Source organism: Anabrus simplex, chromosome 1 (assembly GCF_040414725.1).
Source record: "Anabrus simplex isolate iqAnaSimp1 chromosome 1, ASM4041472v1, whole genome shotgun sequence".
NCBI classification, from domain to species: Eukaryota; Metazoa; Arthropoda; class Insecta; order Orthoptera; family Tettigoniidae; genus Anabrus; species Anabrus simplex.
Window position 1 is genome coordinate 719298895 of NC_090265.1, and position 20824 is coordinate 719319718.

General features: G+C 38.4%; 1 protein-coding gene across 2 annotated transcripts in view; it reads right to left on the bottom strand.

Moving 5' to 3' along the window:
- Nucleotides 1-20824, bottom strand: part of LOC136857409 (arf-GAP with dual PH domain-containing protein 1) — an 86566-nt gene that overhangs the window by 49604 nt on the left and 16138 nt on the right. For both annotated transcript variants that reach the window (XM_067136059.2, XM_067136058.2), the window contains exons 3-4: nt 6830-7019; nt 4332-4562 (exon numbers count right to left, since the gene is read on the bottom strand). In XM_067136059.2, coding sequence (XP_066992160.1) covers nt 4332-4562; nt 6830-7019 — 421 coding nt within the window. The remainder of the gene's footprint in view (nt 1-4331; nt 4563-6829; nt 7020-20824) is intronic.

A 20824-nucleotide genomic window follows, 5' to 3' on the forward strand; every position in this document is an offset into this window, starting at 1 on the left:
AGGTTCGTGACCTCTGCACGCTTATGTCAGTCCACTTTATGACAGATTTTAATTTTGTCTTCATTATTAAGGAATTTCACAATATTTTGCATATCCATAAGTGGACTATCACAAGACAAATACGCACCCCAATAGTCAATTTCACACATTTATGTTTGTAATCCAGATATAGGCCACCGTATCACGTGAAAAATATGAGCTACACTTCACTGTACCGCTCAACACAAAATATATTTCTACCTTCTGAATGGAATGTGAAATGAAAGCACAAACAAGCTCACTCTGCTATTCAGCGATCTCGCTGTTAACCAGCAAGCAAAAGTGAACATTTCTGAGGCTAACGGCTTGCTCCCCAAAAGTGCAACTTATCCTTTGAAGTTCAGGGAGGCCTTTTCCTGTAATTACGTAGCTGTAGCGACGGCTCTTACCCGAGACGGAAATCGCATTTCTTTCACACGTGATGACAAATACAGTAACATTTTCAGGTCTAGGTAAAATGTGATTGTACTAAGCGGTAATAGCAAATATTTGTGACACAGTAAGTGAGGTATTTTTATATAGATTTAAGATGAGTATCAGGACTTTCAATTTATGACATGCTAAGTGGGAAAATGTGTTAATGAGGAACACACTAATGAGGTTTCACTGTACAGTATATGTAATTCTTGGCCAATAAATGGTACAAGTCGGCAGTATTTTGTTACGACCTTGTAACACAACTCCACGTCTCTCCTCGACTTTAGGATCCATGAAGTCCACTGTACCCTACATTTTCTTGAAAGGAAATACTGCATTTAATGCCTTTCATGTCAGTGTATCCATATGATTTTACCTTTTCTGCTCTCATACAAATAAAAACAACGTACAGAAATAGCACTAATGTTGAGCCGACCTTCGATTCTAGTGATGACACTTGTTAAACACTTGGGGCTGATTGCAGAAACGGTGTTTAGACAATGTCTACGGTTAAACAATGCTTAAGTACGGCTGCCGCATTGCAGATACATTATTTATCACTTAGACACTGTCAACCGGTCGTGTTTAACCACTGCCGAGAGCACTGCCTCAAACGAGAGGAGTGAATCACAATCAGAGGTTATGTACCACGAAACATGCAATTTGTAGTATCATGTTGAGACGATTCCGGGAAGAAAGACTAGTCCGACGGCCTCTCTATGGATCGCCTGCTGCTAAATTGCAGCAATTCATTTGACATGTACAGGGAGATAGTAAAATAAGGTTTCGCTTTTCAAGAGACTTGTTTCTTGAGACTGACAAAGGGACAGTCCAGTAACTGTCAACTTGAATACAATTCTTGGCAACCGATATATTTTATTATTTACATGGGGTAATTTCCATGAAATTATAGGTCACTTCGACTACATACATATCAAAATTACGTGTCCTGATCGTCAGAGGGTTGTCACATACTGTACATCAACCGGGAGCGATTCACTTATATTTACTGCCAAGTAAACACACATAATAGTGAAAACTAAAAAGTATGTTGTATGTGGTTTTTATATATATATAATCGTATAATTCTTCGGCAACTATCGGATAGGAAAAGGCAAGTGGTGGTGATGGTAGTGATTATTGTTTAAAAAGGAGAACTAGGGAAGAAGAGCCATGGCCATAATAACAGTCCTAGTATTTGCCTGGTGTAAAAATTGGGAAACTACGGAAAACAATCTTCAGGGCTGCTGATGATGCGTTTCAAACCTTCGATCTCCACAATGCAAGCTACATCTGTAGGGCCCGTACAACACACTCAGCTACACATTACTATTGCTTCATCTTCCCTTCGCCGAAGCTATCGTATTTATGAGTAGATTACATTCACTCTTACACTATAATCAAAGCTATACTTCCCCGTACGGTGGTGTGTCGCTTTAGTGTTGATAAAATTAAATGAGATTTAATTTCCATCGAATGCAATACTCTTATCTGTGGGCAAGTCATGCTCATCCTTAGCTATATTTGAGCAATGTGTAGGGAGACAAACAGCTGACTGGCGTTCGGCGCATGCACCAACGAATTTCATTGGTTGCGACAAGAAAACAGTTGCACGAAAGATACTTCTATCTCCATTTTCAAACCAATATTGAAACTTTAAACGATGTCTAGTTAAACATCGGCTTAACATTGTTTATGCAATGGAAGATCGTGCTCGATTTAGATGTTGTTTAGGCAGACGTCTAAGATTTAAAACAAGTCGTTTCTGCAATCGGCCCTTGGTCTTTTGGAAAACAGCATCACTGATCCAACAACTGTACCAAGTGAATTTTCTGAAGTAGATTTCCAGATCCAGACTGTTGTAATTATTAGTCAACTGTCACAATGTTTTATAATTTATACACAATTATAAAATATCTTTATGTAAATGAAGTTACATTTAAATTTAAAGGAAAGTAACATCATCATCATCATTTCCCATTATCCAGCTGTAGCCGAGTAGGGGCAAATATGATTCCTCTCCACTTTCTTCGGTCTTTCCACCACTCCTCCTCCAACAGTGTCCCAATACTGCGTTGGATTGTGGCCTTCCATCTCAATCGTGGTCTTACGTGACCGCTCCTTCCTTGCATTTGCATTTCCATCCCCATTTTTGGCATTCTTTCATCACGCATTCACTTTATGTGCCCAAACCATCTTAATCGGCTCTTCTCTATTCTATCATTCATTTTTTCCACTACAATTTCTTCCCGGATTTTCTCATTCCTTATTTTGTCTCTTCTGTATCATACTCCTCAAGAATTTCATTTCAGCTGCCTGTATTCGACTGTCACCCTTCTTTGTCACTGTCCAAGTTTTTGCTCCGTAAGTTGTTATGTGTACATAATACATCTTGTACATAGTTTCCTTTGCTTCCATTGGCACATCTTTGTCCCATAACATATTTCTTACACTATGATAAAAACAGCTTCCAGCTTGAATCCTCTTACTAATTTCAGCATCCAGTCGAGCATTCTCCATTAATTCACTCCTCAGGTATTTGAACGTCTCCACTACTTCCGTGAGCTTGTCTGCAAGTCTAATCTGACCTTACCCTTCTTTCTCCCCTCTAGTCATAACAAGAGTTTTACTTTTTTCTACACTTATTTTCAATCTACATTCTTTGATCTTTCCATTCACCACATCCAACTGTTCTTAAACATTCATGTCCTCTTCTCCCCAAATCACAATATCTTCTGCAAATAACAACATGTTCATTTCTCTTCCTCCATATGCTGCCTTAAAGGAAAGTAGCTATTAGTCCTCAATTATACGAATACAATCAATCATGGTAACATTACAAAATTCTATTTTTTTATTCACTGAATTCAGTATTATGTTCTGTGGCGAGGTGGTTCTTGGACATGACTGAGATATGCTCAGGAGGCCTCACAGACAAAATGTTTGGGAAACCCGGCACTACAGAGTTTTAACGAAATTTCTGAGAAGCAGGATAGGAGTGACAAGACTGGATAAGATGAGAAATGAGAGGGTTAGAGATATAGTACAAGAAGAGCCACCACACAACAGGATAGAGGCATCTAGACTTAGATGGTATGGACAAATGAAGAGAATAAGAGGAAAGGATACCCAGAAAGATGCACCAAATGGAGATATCAGGAAAACAACCAACAGTAAGAGACCAAGAGACAGGTGGATAAAATGAGTGGAAGAGTGCCTACAGAGAAGAGGAGAGGACTGGGCAAGAGTGAAGAGGGAGAAGTGGTAGGAAGACAAGAGGATAGAGAGGCTTACGTTCCAAGCAGACTGGAAACAGTATATGATGGTGATTGTAACTTAAAAAACTACATAAAACTATATTCAGAGCCTTGCTTGTTACAAACCTAGGTATTAAGAAACAATGACTTAATCTAAGCCTGTTTATGTGATATAATTCGATCCATTGTTGGCTTAACTAAAATTAGGTCATTTTTTGGGTTTAAACGGTTTTGGACCTTATTTTTCATTTCAGTTAGAAAGCTCAACTCACAAATATGTAGAGCCAAAGGGAAGAAGTTCTGTCAAGGCGGTATCCCAATCTGCCAATATTCATTTTTAACATTTTGGCTTAAGGAACTCTCAGACTTTTAGTCTACAGCTATTAGCAACATCACTGGCAAATTATTATACCCTTTCAATCATCTCCAAGTACCCCCAGTTGAGAAACACAGCTACAGACAGCAGCTGGCCCCCTAACTGCGGCATCAAGAACAGCTAGAGAATGACGGAAGAAGAAACTTCACATAACAGGAACAAGGATGAGCTACTGCCTACTTAAACACTCCATGGAACATAAGACGGGCTTTACCTTACCAACTGAATGTTGTTACTCTTACCTCAGATTCATTAGCTCCAGGGTATATAACCTGCAGTCGATGCAGTTTAGCACAACGGATGGCCATGTACCAGTTGACTATGGATTCGGCATCGTCGTGGTACACGTATATATGGCGTGTGCTACCGTCTTTTATGTAACTAAGCTGTAGAGAATTCATGTGGCCAACCTTTTCTGGTGACACAGCGACGTTCAGCTCGGACAACCTGATGATGGCTTTAGGATCCTTCCTCTGTAACAAGCAGTATACACATATTAGGAATAAGGGTTGTTACAGATGTTGTCTGTTTACAACATCTGCAGTTGTGGATATTAAAAGAAAAAGTGAACCACTTTAAAATCCACACACTTTTTATACTGTAAAATTAAAGTATTACGCTTATAGAAGTATTATGGATGGCACAGTATTTTCTGAAAGAAAATGATGAAAGAATAAGTGGTTCTCTTAGCAATGAAGAAAAGATGAACCTTTTTTTAGAGAGAATATTATGATGTTAGCAGTATACACAGCTTATAAAAGACTACTTCACTGCAGATACAATGATGTTATTTGCTTTATGCCCCACTAACTACTCTTACGGTTTCCAGAGACGCCGAGGTGCCGGAATTTAGTCCCGCAGGAGTTCTTTTACGTGTCGGTAAATCTACCGACACAAGGCTGACATATTTGAGCACATTCAAATTCCACCAGACTGAGCCAGGATCGAACCTGCCAAGTTGGGGTCAGAAGGCCAGCGCCCCAACCGTCTGAGCCAATCAGCCCGGCACACTGCAGATTCAATATCACTTCCGGACTGGCTTTGTAGCTACCCGTAAAAATATGCTAATGAAGTTATGCTTACAAACATCTTTTATTCGTACTGTACACAGTCGTCTCTAGACGTCTTGCTTAACTGTCTGACTCACAGCAGTTGACTAGTAACAACTTAACAACAGGACGGTGCCATCATGAATGCACTCTGGTGTGCATTCTACACATTACAGATCCTTGTAAATCTAATCATTTACTCACACATCAATGGTATGAATGTATACCAAAATGGAATAATTTTGGACCACTCCTTCCGGGTGCTGATTTTTTTTTTTTTTTTTTTTTTTTTTCCAGGCAGAGTGTTTGAGTAATTTCTCCATGAGTAGTTGTAATGATCACTTTGCTCTTCCTTGAACTGCACTAGTCTGATGTTAAATTCAGAATTATTTTTCAGTTTCAAATGAAGTAAACTGAAAACTAGACTGCTTGAGTCCTTCTGTTTCTCTGTAGTGTATGTAACAATCTAGATGTTGCCTGGTGATCTGTAGTATCACATGCACATCAATGGCAACACTGGCGCTTCACCTGGCACTTCATTTCTTACTATGGTGGCACCGACAGCTTGGAATATACCGCTAACGGTTTGAGACTGGAAAGAACAGCAGACCTTATCTTTGATGTCAGGATGTTAATGGAAAAGCACTAGCAAAAAGTGAAGACTGTATTTTTACTGTCCCTAGACATGGAAAAGGCCTATGAAAGCATAACAGAGCAGCACATATGGCAGTGCCCAAAGAAGTTGAAGGTTCAGGACAACTTAACTGAAAAAGTGAAGATGCTGTATGAAAAGAACAGAAGCTGTGTGCAGGTGCACTATGGGTTGTCTGAATGGTTTGAAACAAAGAAAGGAGTAGAGCGAGGCAGTGCTTTCTCACTCATCTTTGATAGATACCATAATAATGGCAATAGAAAGGAAAAGGGTAATGGGATTCATAAGCATTCGTCTTTGCAGACATTGTGGTGATTTGGGGTCAATCTGAAAAATGTGTAGAAGAGAAGCTGCAGTCGAAAGATAACCTAGCTAAAAAGAATACCCAAATCAGCAAAGCAACACAATTTTACTAACAAGTAAAACAGCTGCTGTAGGATAAGGAAGTACCACTGAAAACCAAGATGACATAATATAAATCTTTCCTCATGTTTAGCACTGTAACTACCACATGAATGAGAAAGAACAAGTTGAAAATTCAAGCAGAAGACATGAAGTTTCCATACACCATGATTCAGAAGACCAGGAAAGAAGAAATTGGAAATGAAAAAATCTGAGAGGTAGGAATAGGAGACACTCTATACAAAGGATGCAAGAATGGAAAATGAAAGAGAAGTAAAAAGAAAAAGACCAGTGACAAACCTAGAGAAAAATGGACCAATTTACTGAAGATAAACATAGAAGAGAGAGTTGTGAAAGAAGAATGGTTCATGGACAGATAAAGATGGACAACTGAAGGCCTCATGATATTAATTATAGAGCACACCCTGTTTAGATGTAAAAAATTATTATAAAAATTGTATAAATATCTGATGAGGCTTTTTAAAAATCTGAACATAATTTTGTGAATGAATGTATGTTAAGTGAGGCAAATTTTGTTTAAGTAGCATTTATAGTTGCTAAATTACAAACATAAAGGTGTACCTCCCCACTTAACTTGAATCTCACCAACTGTAGTAAGATGGAGATGCCTGCTTACCTCCTTGACATGGTACTTAAGGGTATCATCTGCCTCTGACAAGATGAACTTGCGCGGATGATACCGGCTGTCTTCTTTTCCTCTCTTCATGAGGAAACCTTCCATGTATCCAGACACGTAACTTTGTCTCTCGGGGTGGCAGAACTCTTCGCGCTGGTATTTGGCTCTGATCCATTGTTCAATTAACACTCTATAAGAAAAGTGAAACAGTATATATTATAATCATAAAATTCATAATATTAAAATGAACAAAAAAAAAAAAAAAAATTCAGTCCTCCAAAATTTCCAGGCCTTAATTCTACCTTCTATCCATTATTTAAATACTGTTTATGCAACAGATAAAACTGATCACATTGGTAATCACTGACTATTTGCACTGGTAGCTGAAATCTCCTTATTATTAAATAATTTCATTATGCTAGATATATATACACTCTAGCATCCCCTTGTATTAAATATAATACAGGTGTTCTTTTTTTTTTTTTTTTTTTTTTTTGTTCAAGAAAACAAGGCCTCATTTTGCTACGTGACCTATTTTATCATCTTCTGGTTTGCTTCCGCTGTTTGTGTGTCAACTGTTTTGTCATATCAGTGACAGCACTAGGTGTCAGCAGACATTATTAGCAATGCAAGTTGGAGCTAAGCCAGGCTGAGTGGCTGAGACACTTGAGGCGCTGACCTTCTGACCACAACTTGGCAGATTCGATCCTTGCTCAGTCCGGTGGTATTTGAAGGTGCTCAAATACATCAATCTTGTGCCAGCAGATTAACTGGCACCTAAAAGAACTCCTGGGGGACTAAATTCTGCACCTTGGAGTCTCCGAAAAACATAAAAAAATATGGTAGTTAGTGGGACCTAAAGCGAATGACATTATTTATTATTAGCTGGGGCTAAATCAAGATGAGTCACAAGAAGGAAGGTAAATATTAGTAATAATCTTATTTTCAGATCTAACTTTCCTTCTACAGGCAACAAGAGATTGGTTCTGCATTTGTTTAACCTAAAAACCTTGGAATACTTTTATGTAGTATTTGTATCATCTTGTGGCTTCAGTATTTAATATTATAATCTTCCAAATGCTGTTGGATTAAAGTTAGGAGAACATTGGAAGTTTATGGTAAGATAAAATTAATGAAATCATACGTCCAGTCATTGTACGTCCAGTCATTGTACGTCCAGTTGTCATACATCCAAGTACGTCAGTAAATGAAATTACTCACTCAGCTGAATAAATAACAGATAATGAATTGAAGGTACCGGTGAATTCAAGCTCAGAACCCCGTGGTATTTTATTAGGTAACGGCCAGTAACAAAATGTCATAGTACGACGAGATATTATTGAATAAATATTGTATTTTCTTCAGCGGAAGATAAACGGATATCAGTAGATAATATGGAACCTCAATGACGAAAATGTGTAGCGGAGGCCATGGAATGTGTTGAATCAAACGCGCCAAGCTCAATTCATATACGGTGGTCATACATTGTCTATCTATTACGATATAATTCGAGAATGGAGATCCATATTGAGATAGTCGATTAATACGTCGAGTTATGAAGGCGACAGATTGTTAAACATGTTCCTTTGCCAAGATCAGCGATTTCAAGAGTGTTCTGTACCAAAGAGGTTATGCGTTAAATGTCAAAATCATCTGTAAGGGAGATTACATGCCACAGAATTCGGAAAGTTAAATGCAAACCAACTTTTATTATTATATCATAGAATTGGATTTTATATATGTATAGACAAAAAAGGGTTCCACCTTATCAATACAGTTTTTTATTGTAAGAATTAGCTTACAGGACTGGTTTAGACTTTAAATAGTCATCATCAGCTGAACATGAATACCTTTACATATGTGTCAAGCATTAATTGGTATTGATTGCCCTTTCAAAAGGGAGATGCCGTAGGAAAACATCATGTCTGAGTGTCCAAACTAGGCATATTAAGTGTAAAATGATTATATATTATAATTTTGGCATTCAGGTACTTGGGTATAAAGCTATCTTCTCAGAACTAGAATTTGTCTATGAAACCTAACCTAAGCTTAAATCTAAGTTACAAATACATTAAACACATTAAAATACACAGTACATGTTAAAATCCATTAAAATAATGGGTATAAAACATTTCATGGAATTGAATGTGTGTGTTTCTTGCGTGTATCTTCATTCTCGTTTTTGAGTCCAATGTTGTAAATAATTCAGTACTTGCGTTCGTAGGCAATGCTGTAGTTCTCTTAAGAAGTATTATTTACTTCTATTGTTAACAAAATCCGATTGTATAGACAGAGGTAAGTATGTGAAGCTGTGAGTGGAATCTTATTCCTTAAGTATTGGAAGCAGAAGTGGTCTTGGTCATACGTAAGTATTTCTTGATGGAGAGTTGTAGTGGTGGCTCCTTCCTCATCTATAACTGTGTGCTGATATATATTATTATTATTATTATTGCTGTCGTGGCTGGGTTGCGTTTTACTTGCAAACATGTAACTTTGTCTCTCGGGGTGGCAGAACTCTTTGCGCTGGTATTTGGCTCTGATCCATTGTTCAATTAATACTCTATAAGAAAAGTGAAACAGTATATATTATAATAATAAAATTCATAATATTAAAATGAACAAAAAAAAAAAAGAACTTTGATCTGACATGAGGCACTGACATGTTTTGATTTATAAAAGAAGCTTGGAATACTTATTTAATTTGTTTTAATAGGATAAATGAAGGATATGTCTGTTTGTTAATATTATGGTTTGATTCAATTTATATGAGATGAAGCCCGCCTGGTGGCCATGATCGTTAAGGCGCTGAAGTCTAAAAACGGTCTAACACCAAGGTTAGCCGGTTCGAGTCCCGTTGGTCGAAAAAATTTTCACCATCAGAATGTTGGCCGGCAGGGTAGGGGAGGTGGTGGTATACAATTTCTAATCACTAGATTGCGTGCCAAAAGCCTGGATTAAATTCCAAACCTCTCCGCAGTGCTCATATGGAGTGAGGGCATATGACGCTGTTGATGGTGATTCGTCCGTCGGATGGGGACGTTAAGCCTTGAGCAGACCCCTTGGTGCTATTCGACAGGAGTAGGCTATGTGCCGGCACCGGGTTTCACCCTCTCCCTACTATCATATATCACGTCATTCATTTCATCTCTCATTAACTCCTCTGATGAGGTTGACGTCAGGAAGGGCATCCGGTCATAAAAAACCGCCACGACAAATTCATCTCACCTCATACCCGACCCCGTAGGGAAACGGGACAAGGGTTGGACAAACATTGGAGATTCAATTTATATGAGATCTTGGAAGGATAATCCGGAAACTTAAAACTTTTGTTGGTGAGAAGTAGATAATTTTATTAACTCGGGAATGATACGAGGAAAATTATTCCTTGGCACTTGTCATTTGGTTATTCGTCTCAGCATGATCCAGATATGGAGGGACCCATACATTCAGATTATTGGATTGTATAGTTAGATAAATAGGTACGTTAGGTAATTAGAGAAAGAAATTGTGTGCCGATACATAAGGGAATATTGGTGATAGAGAATTCAGACATTATTAGTGAGTCATAATATTAAAGAATAAATGACAAGAAAAAGAAAAAAGGTGTCATTAGCACAGGTCAAGATGGTATTAGAAGAACTAGGTGGAAAAATGACTAAAATGCAGGAATTGTAAGAAAATACTAAGAGGTGAATGCAGGAAGTCCGTGAATCGCAAGAAAATACAGAAAAGCAAATTCAAGAAATGAAAGAGGTTACCAGGACAGAAATCCATGAATCGCAGGGAAGAATGCAAGAGATTACAAAGAAAGAAATCCAGGAAGTTACTAGAACAGAAATCCATGAATCGCAGGAAAGAATGCAAGAAGATACTAGAACTGAGATCCGCGAATCAGGAAATTATGAGGAAGGAAATTCAAGACATGCAGGAGATTATTAGGAGAGAAATGAGAGAAGGAATTAAGGCTGAAATGCAAGGAAATTTCTGCAAATCACAGATGTGGTTCAACAAAACCTGAAGGTGATGCAAGAAGAAGTCGTATCACTAGGATCTAGGATATCCAAAGTACAAGGAGGTGTACAGAATTTAAAAGAAGAGATGACTGCGGCAATGAATGAGAATAAAAGAGATGTTCTGGAAAAGTTCGATGAATTAAAGGCCAAATTTAAATTGAACATTCATGAGTTACAAGTTCAAGTTGATCAGCACCTTAAGGAACTCAAAGAGGAGGTTGATTCGATGCAAAGAAGAATGAAAGAATCTGACATTAACTGGGAAAAAAATTCAAGAGAATGACGGATGTAGTAACAAAACCAACCAAAATATACAAAAGAAAATAACGCAGTCTAGAGAACAGATTAATGACATATTTAATCTACTGACTGAAGAATCAGAGGAAAATAAAGCCTTGATGAACCAACAAATAAAAGGGCTGAAAGATGATTTGAATGTGATACAAAAAGATATGCAGAACTTGAGGGTTGAAAATGAAACGAGTAAGAATTTCATATCATCCTTGGTCGACCGTTAAACATCAGCTGAAGACGGAAGAAAGACCGAAATAAGCAGTCAGTTTGAGACACCACAATTTAGCATCGATATGAATGACAATGGAGTAGCTCTTACAGGAAATGGCACGCAGATTATTCACATAATAAGGACGCATGAGGACAGGCTGAATAAATTTACTGGAAACATGGGATCCAGTATGACTCCTCGTGGGTTTCTTAGAGAAAGAGAAAAATATTTCCGAGAGGCCAAAATATCTCTGGAACATCAACTCAAGACGGTTGAGACACCTGGATGGAGCAATATTAATATGGTATAAAGCTTTTAGGTATATTTTTGAAGAAAACACTGGTTTCAAACAAGCTTTTCTGGAGAAATTTTGGGGGGTCGATATTCAACAAGGAATTAGACTCAAGTTGTACTCTAAGAAGTATTCTTTGACATGACAGAGTAGATTCTCTGATTATTTCACGATGCAGTTCCATCGGTTAAAAGAACTCAACTAGCCACCTACAGAAATGGAAATTGTTCGAACGACTTTTAAACAAGTTCCCCCAGATATACAGCGGTTGCTCACTGCAGCAAATGTCCAATCTGAAGAACATGCAGAATCGATACTCAGACAAATCGATGGTATGTCACATACTAATAGCCGAACTGTGAGACATGCCGACCCAACTGTGAACGTCGTAACGCTGACATGAACTGAAGAAGTGGAGAAGAATGATAAATACGATTGGTATATCCAAGGAGAAAGACCGTCAACAACCAAAGATCAACTAGGAGGAAGAGACCAGAACGGAGAGGAAAATCGACCATACCAAGGATGAGCATCGTTTCATGACGAGGACAGGAGACATCCCAGATATCAAAGAAATACTAGATGGAATCGATATAGAGATAGGTGGCCATACCGTAAGAACAGATATCGAGAAACCCAAGATGTTCAGATATCCCACAGGAAGAAGAAATGAACAAAGAGAAAGAAAGGTACCTCGATGAATTAAGGAAGAAACATGAAGGAAAGCAATGGGAAAGAGCTATCCAGAATCAGGATATGAATGCTGATTGTGTGGGAGCAGCAAGCCTGTTGTATCAGCAGCAGCAAAGGAAGGAAATACAAATAAGGTATTGAATCCCGGAGCTGCGCCGTTCGACAATAACACTCAGAACAATGACGGGGTAAAAAAAACCTTCATTTTGGAATCAGCAGTAGAGGATAGATTTAATAGACTGAAATTGAAACATGAGCAACGTGAGTGGACAATAGCTGGAACCGAGTCCTGGGAATTTGACCCGAAGATTGGTTAAGTGAAGATTGTCAACCTGGTGGAATGAAATTAAAGAGAGGATTACCTATCATCTCAGTAGTAATATATGGCATGCAAGTATTATCACATTAGTATCGTTTCTAAAATACTATTTTTGGAATTGCAGGAGAAGACCCACATCCCGATTAGTCCAGTGGCCAATATGAAGATTAGAGGCATAATCCCTGATAAAATCATGAAATATAAGATACAGATGTACCTACCTACTGAAATTGGAGAGATTACAATACAATATCCATTTGTGGTGATGAATAAAATCCAGTATAATTTAATTATTGGGTCTGATTTCATCAGAGAAAATATTATTATTATTATTATTATTATTGACTTAAATAAGGAGGAAATCAGAATCAGACGCAATGACGAGGAAACGCAGGGTGTAACAGCGAAGGTAGAAAATAAAGGAACAAACGAGTTGCATAAAACAATGAACATTTCAGTAGATGAGGTAGCGAATCTTGCCTATGAAATAATGGAAAAAATATGATCCAGAAGATGCCATGTGTGAACGTACCATCAATAAAGGAATAGGAGGTAGTCTTGAACAACAAGAAATGACTGAGAACCTGTTGAAGAAATATGATAATGCTTTTAAAAATCAACTTGGAGTGGTGAAGAATTTTGAAAACAAACTACTGGTAAAAGATTGGAGACCATTTAAGATAAAGCCATACCCAACACTGGACAAATTTTTGCCTGAAGCTAGGAAGGTGATACAAGAAATGATCGATAATGGCATAATTTCAAAGGTGCATTCTCCCTACATCAGCCCGTTGGTGGTAGTGAAGAAAAGTACTGGCTCAATCCGCGTATGTTTAGGTGCAGGGCAGTTGAACGCCAAACTGATCCCCGAGTATGATAAAGCACCTGTGATAAAAGAAATCATCAGGAGATTCAAGAACATGAAATTTTTTATGATATTGGATCCGACTTCTTCATATTACATCATCTTAGAAAGCAAATCCAAGCTGTTTACTGGTTTCTTGTTTGACAATCACGCATACATTTTTGAGAGACTTCCATTTAGAATAAAACCCAATCCCATTAAGATTCAGGTTATATGTAATTTCCCAAAGCCAAGAAGAATTAGGCACATTTGACAGTTCCTGGTGATGACACAGCTTTTTGCTAATCATTGTCCAAAGTATACAGAGGTAGTAGCTCCTTTACAAGATGTGTTAAAGACTAATAATCGATGGCATTGGAGTGATTGTCACAACCAGGCTTTCATTAACGTGAAGAAGTTACTGGCTAACAATGTTAAACTTGCATATACAGACTTCGATCTCAAATTCATTATCAAGTCTGATGCTTCATCAATTGGAATTGGAGGTGTTCTATATCAGGAGAATAGGCATGTGGAGAATGATAGAACGTATTAAGTGTTTGTGAGTAGGAAATTAAGATCTCATGAGCTCAAGTATACTACTACCACACTTGAAATGTTAGCGATCATTTACGCATTACAGCAGTGGAGGAAAATGATATATGGGTATCCAGTAGTTATTAGGACCGACCATAAAGCATTAACGTTCGTGCTAAAGACAACGTTATCTAGTGAGAGAGTATCAAGATGGGTCCTCTATGTGCAGCAATTTAACTTGCAAATCGAATTCTGTCCAGATAAAACTAACATATTGGCCGATGGCTTAAGTCGGAATCCAACAGAAAAAATTTGAGAGATTAATGTAATAGAGATGACTCTCAGGAAGATGAAGAGTGCCTGGAAAATTTGAAATGTCTATCGGAGCTAAAATCTGAAGAGCAATTGTTAAGGAGGATCACTGAGCATTGTCAGAGGAGATCAGCGAATACTGACCTTGGAAACCAAGTGGTAAACGGATCTATGGATGACTACGTATTTACAAATAATATCTTATACAAGTACGTAGATAAAGATAAAAGGAAACTATGAGTGGTGGTACCATACAAGCTGAAATGCAGACTTATCTGGTATATTCATCGAATGATTGGTCATGGTGGATTAGTTAAGTTAGTTGCCATACGTAGCTAAAATCCTCGACCTGACCGGTAATCAAACCTGGTGCCCTCTGAACCGAAGACCAGTATGCTGACTATTCAGCTAAGAAATGAGCTATCTCAAAATATTTTTCAGAAACTATTCAAACTACAATGATAATGGTAGGGCCTAGATTAATCTAAATGAACCCAAATGTACTGCTTCAAAAGAGTTGAAGCAAGCAAAAATGAAATAAGAAAAATGACCAGCATAATAGACAACCTGTTAGATGCTCAGTAAGAACCTTGCATATTTTACAAAAGGAATTGTAATAAGAAGATAATAATAAATATAACAAAAGTAATGACAACAACAATTTCAATTGCAATACCGAAGGAAGCGCTAAAAATATAATAGGAAACCCATGAAGAAGTACAATGCAATTCCCCTAAAGGAACTCCCTGTAGGTGGAGGCGGCAGTACAATAACACCCATAGTTTTCCTCTGCCTGTCGTAAGAGTCTATTAAAAGGGGCTCCAGGGGCTCTGAACCTGGGAGTGTGGGTTGACGACCAAGTGGGCTTTAGCTGAGTCCTGGCATTGCTTCCACTTGTGCCAGACTCCTCACCTTCATCTATCGTATCTCACCTTGCTTGGTCAACTCTTGTTCTTTTCCGACCCCAATGGTATTAGGTATCGTGTGGCCTAGGGAGTCTTTCATTTTCATGTCCTTTGTGGCCCTTGTCTCTCTTTGACCAATACTTTCATCTTTTGAAGAGTTGGATCCCTTCCATTTTTTCCCTCTGATTAGTGTTGATAGAGGAATAATAACCACCACTCGTCTAAGGGATCTTTTTGATACTGTAGCAACAAACGGGCACACTGGGAAAGCTGTTGTATTACATCCAACAATTCGCTTTGAAAGGGATTAACATCATACATCTGAAGTCAACCAGGAGAAGAGGTCCAACTACGAACCCTCTCTACCGCACCTCTCTCATCACTACCATGTTCCTTTGAAAAATTGCTCGGGTATCTTAGCCGAGATTTACTTGGATTTTTTGGAACACACCAAAATTGATAATAATAATAACTTTGACAACATCCTTTTCTGGGCAAGATATGTAGACGACACCATAGTAATTATGGATGAGAACATCACAGATGCTGCTACCACCCTCATTAATCTAAATAACATTCACCCGCATATAAAATTCACACATGAATCCGAAATTGAATGGAAAATTAATTTTTTAGACTTAACTATCATCAGGCACCCAAGCTACTTAAGATATAAGATTTTTAGAAAACCCAGCCAAACAGTCACTACAATACATCAAGGTTCTTCACACCCCCAAATTCACAAACGAGCAGCGTACAACAACATGGTGTACCGAGCCTTCAATCTTCCAATGTCTAAAAGAGACCTCAAAAATGAGTTGAACACCATTTGTAATAAGCTAAATCTAATGGATACAACAGCTTCTTTATTGAAAAAATAATCAATCAATATAATTATTGCCACCCTAACACTTTGAAAAAGGATAAACGAAACAACTCCTCCCTTTATATCTTTATGTTCAACTAACAAATTTACAAAGTCAATAACATCTTTAGAAAGCACGATGTAAAAGTAGTTTTCAAAACCAACAATAGGAATGCACAAGTCTTGCATAATGCCACATCCATAAACAAGTTCAATAGTTTTTCAAAATCAGGAGTATATAGGATTATTTGCAACAGTTGTAATTCTTCTTACGTTGGACAGACCAGCAGGATTTTTAACATAAGGTACTCGGAACACGTCAATGCCTGAAGTACAATAAATTTTCAGCTGTAGGACAGCATATGGATGACTATAATCACAAATTCACAGACATTAAACAAGATATTGTATTTCTCAAAATCATCAACAAAGGACCCCTCCTTAACATTAATGAAAGCTGTTGCATACATATAGATCAATGTTTTAACACAAATCATAATCTTAATGACATTTTGGAAAAGCCAGTTATCCTATTTGACCTAATTCCCATTTTTAGAAATGTCAAACCAACAAGTCACAATTCATTTTTCATCATATTCACAGCACCTTTCCTCAGCAGCCATCTCTTTTCCCACATCGTTTGGCCCTGCTTTAATCCCCCCCTCCAGCCCCTCTCCATTCTGGGACCTCTCCCCTCGCCCCTTCCTTTTCCTTTGAATCACACAACCGTTAGTATGAGACACACAACAATACACTACGCACAACATGCCGCAACAAGAGGTAAGTCTCATATAACCTATGCCATTTGACTAACAGGCTCTCTCTCTCTCTCTCTCTCTCTCCCCCCTTCTATTCATTAATTTTATCTAATTTTATGGTATGGTTCATGGTGTGGGTTACTGTAGTCACATCCTAATTCGTGAACCATGGGTAACGGCTGAGTGGCCTAGTAAGTGGTCCTGAGAGTCGGGATACCAGTTGCTATGGAATGGGAGTGGGCATCTCGGACATATTCTGAGACATGGCCTTCCTTGAGCTCAGGCGGCTAGGGCTATACAATTCACTGGTTGTCCCTAACTCGTTAGAGAAAAGATCCTCACTTGGACTATGTGCAAGTAGGGTAGCGTCCTGCTTTATAAATTTACCGAGCTCAGATAATTTTAAGCAAACCTCGGACCAATGGGAGTAACGGAGTTCCACTCCCATTTGACAGGCGAGGGACTCCTTGGAAACAACTTGGCTAACGAAATGGAATTCGATGGGGACCTATCAATATTAATGGGGCTTAAGAAAGAAAGTAGAACTGGCTGAGTCAGCTAAGAGCATGAATCTGGATGTGCTAGGAGTAAGTGATGTTCGAGTAAGGGGAGATAACGAGGAAGAGATAGGAGATTATAAAGTGTACTTGACGGGTGTTAGAAAGGGAAGGGCAGAATCTGGGGTAGGGCTGTTTATCAGGAATATCACTGCACGCAACATAGTTTCTGTTAGGCAGGTAAATGAGCGAATGATGTGGGTAGATTTGTCAGTTGGAGGAATTAGGACTAGAATTGTCTCCGTGTATTCACCATGTGAGGGTGCAGATGAGGATGAAGTTGACAAGTTTTATGAATCATTTGACATTGTGGTCAGGGTCAACAGCAAGGATAGAATAGTGCTAATGGGTGATTTCAATGCAAGAGTTGGGAATAGAACTGAAGGATACGAAAGGGTGATTGGTAAATGTGGGGAAGATATGGAAGCTAATGGGAATGGGAAGCGTTTGCTGGGCTTCTGTGCTAGTATGGGTTTAGCAGTTATGAATTACATTCTTTAAGCATAAGGCTATTCACCGCTACACATGGGAGGCTAGGGGTACCAGATCCATAATAGACTATATCTTAACAGACTTTGAATTCAGGAAATCTGTTAGGAATGTACGAGTTTCCTGGGGATTTTTCAATGATACAGACCACTATCTGATCTGTAGTGAACTAAGTACCTCTAGAAAGTGAAATCTGTCTGCAAATGCATAAGGGTAGAAAATCTCCAGGACAAGGAAATTAGACAGAAGTACATGGATATGATTAGTGAGAAGTTTCGAACAGTGGACAGTAAGCAGGTTCAGGATATACAAAGAGAATGGGTGGCATACAGGGATGCTATAGTAGAAACAGCAAGGGAATGCCTAGGAACAATTGTGTATAAAGATGGGAAAAGGAATGATAAAGTGAGAGCAGTTTGTAAACATAAAAAGAAGGCTTATCAGAAATGGCTCCAAACAAGGGCCGAGGCAGGCAGGGATTTGTACGTAGATGAAAGAAACAGAGCAAAACAAATAGTTGTTGAATCCAAAAAGAAGTCGTGGGAAGATTTTGGTAATAACCTGGAAAGGCTAAGTCAAGCAGAAGGGAAACCTTTCTGGACAGTAATAAAGAAAGGAAGGGAGGGAAAAAGGAAATGAACAGTGTTTTGAATAATTCAGGTGAACTCATAATAGATCCCAGGGAATCACTGGAGAGGTGGAAGGAATATTTTGAACATCTTCTCAATGTAAAAGGAAATCATCCTGGTGGTGTTGCGAACAGCCAAGCTCATGGGGAGGAGGAAAATGATGTTGGTGAAATTACGCTTGAGGAAGGGGAAAGGATGGTAAATAAACTCCATTGTCATAAAGCAGCAGGAATAGATGAAATCAGACCTGAAATGGTGAAGTATAGTGGGAAGGCAGGGATGAAATGGCTTCATAGAGTAGGTAAATTAGCATGGAGTGTTGGTGAGGTACCTTCAGATTGGACAAAAGCAGTAATTGCACCTATCTATAAGGAAGGGAACAGGAAGGATTGCAACAACTATCGAGGTATCTCATTGATTAGTATACCAGGCAAAGTATGATGCCCCTCCCACCTCACCTCCACAGACCTAGCCCATTACACAAATTGGCCCAATTCATTCAGAAATTCCTTAGTAAAAATTATAAATTTCAGTCGAAAAACCGTAAACAACGCTATTGAATTAATCGAAAAACTGAACAAATTTAAAATACAACCGTTTCACACCCTTCATTCATTTGATATCAACAATATGTATCCCATTAACACTAAAAATCTCCTTCACATAATTCAAAATAACCTAAAAGCACATAGTGGGCTAAGTAAACTCGAGATCCAGGATTTCATGCAGGTCCTAAAACTAGTGATTCACAACAACTATGTCACATTTGACAAATGTATATACCAACAAGATGGACTGGCTATGGGGTCGCCAGCCTCAGGAATTTTGGCGGAGATATACATTGATTCCCTACAAGACACGGCAATTAATAACAATAATATCTTCTCAAACATACTTTTCTGGTTCAGATATGTCGATGAAACTGGTTATTCTAGATGACAGAATGGTAAATGCAGCTACCACTCTCAACAATTTAAACAATATAGATTCTAATATAAAATTTACTCAATAAATTTTATAGACCTTACAATTAAGAGGATGCCTTCATCACTAGAATATAATATCTACAGAAAACCAACACAAACAGCGACAACTGTCAGAAGAGACTCCACACACCCATACACACATAAGTGCGCCACTGAATACAGTATGGTAGACCGAGCATTAAAAATACCGTTATGTAAGGAAAATCTAAAGAAAGAACTGAATACCATACGTGCCATCACTGAATATAACGGATATAATTCCTCATTCATAGAACGCATTATCAACAAATGTAAACACAGACTAAAGTCAACATTAACCAAAGAAAGACCTAACCCCGCCCTATACGCCACCTTCACTTTCAACGAAAACATACACAGTGTAACTAACATCTTCAAGAAACATAATATTAAAATTTCGTACAGAACCAACAATAGAAATATAGAAATAGTGCACAATTCCAAGTCAATAAACAAATCCGACATTCACGCAGCGTCAGGTGTTTATCGTTTCAAATGCAATAACTGTTTTTCCTCATACATCGGACAGACCGGAAAAAGTTTCAAAGTTAGATACCTAGAACATGTCAATGCCATTAAGTATAATAGGTTTTCTGCAATAGGCCAACACATACATGACTCAAAGCAAAATTTCACTACCATCGAACAAGACCTAGAAATTCTCAAGAACATAAACAAAGGCCCTTCACTCGATGTTACGGAAAACTGTTTTATTCATTTAGACCAATTTTTCTATCCCAATCTAAACCTCAATGATATTTCAGAAAAACCTAACATTCTTTTCGACTTCCAAATCGAAGTCTTTAGAGGCATCAAATCCACGAAGAAGAAATCGATCTTTTATGCTCTGCACAACACTCTCCTATGTCGCACACTACCACCACTCCATCCCCCTGACCCGCCTTAAACTCCGCCTTCCCATCCCTTCCACTCCCCTCCTCTCTCCTTCCCCCCTCTCCTTTTCCTGCCCCTCCCACCTCACCTCCGCGCACACTCAACTTACTCACATCCATCTCACTCATCCACAACCCTTCTCACAACATACAACCAGCACGCAGAACAAGGTGAGTCCTATATTCCATCACATTCGGCCGCGAACCCACCTTTAACTATCAATTTCATTAACTTAACTTTTCTTCCTTTTAAGCTTCATCACCTATGTTGAGCTGAGACGACCTCAAAATTCAACCTTATTCAACCACTCAACGTCAGGTGTACCGGCCTTAAACAAATATTTGATGGTCCTGCCAACCACACACAACACTGGACCTGG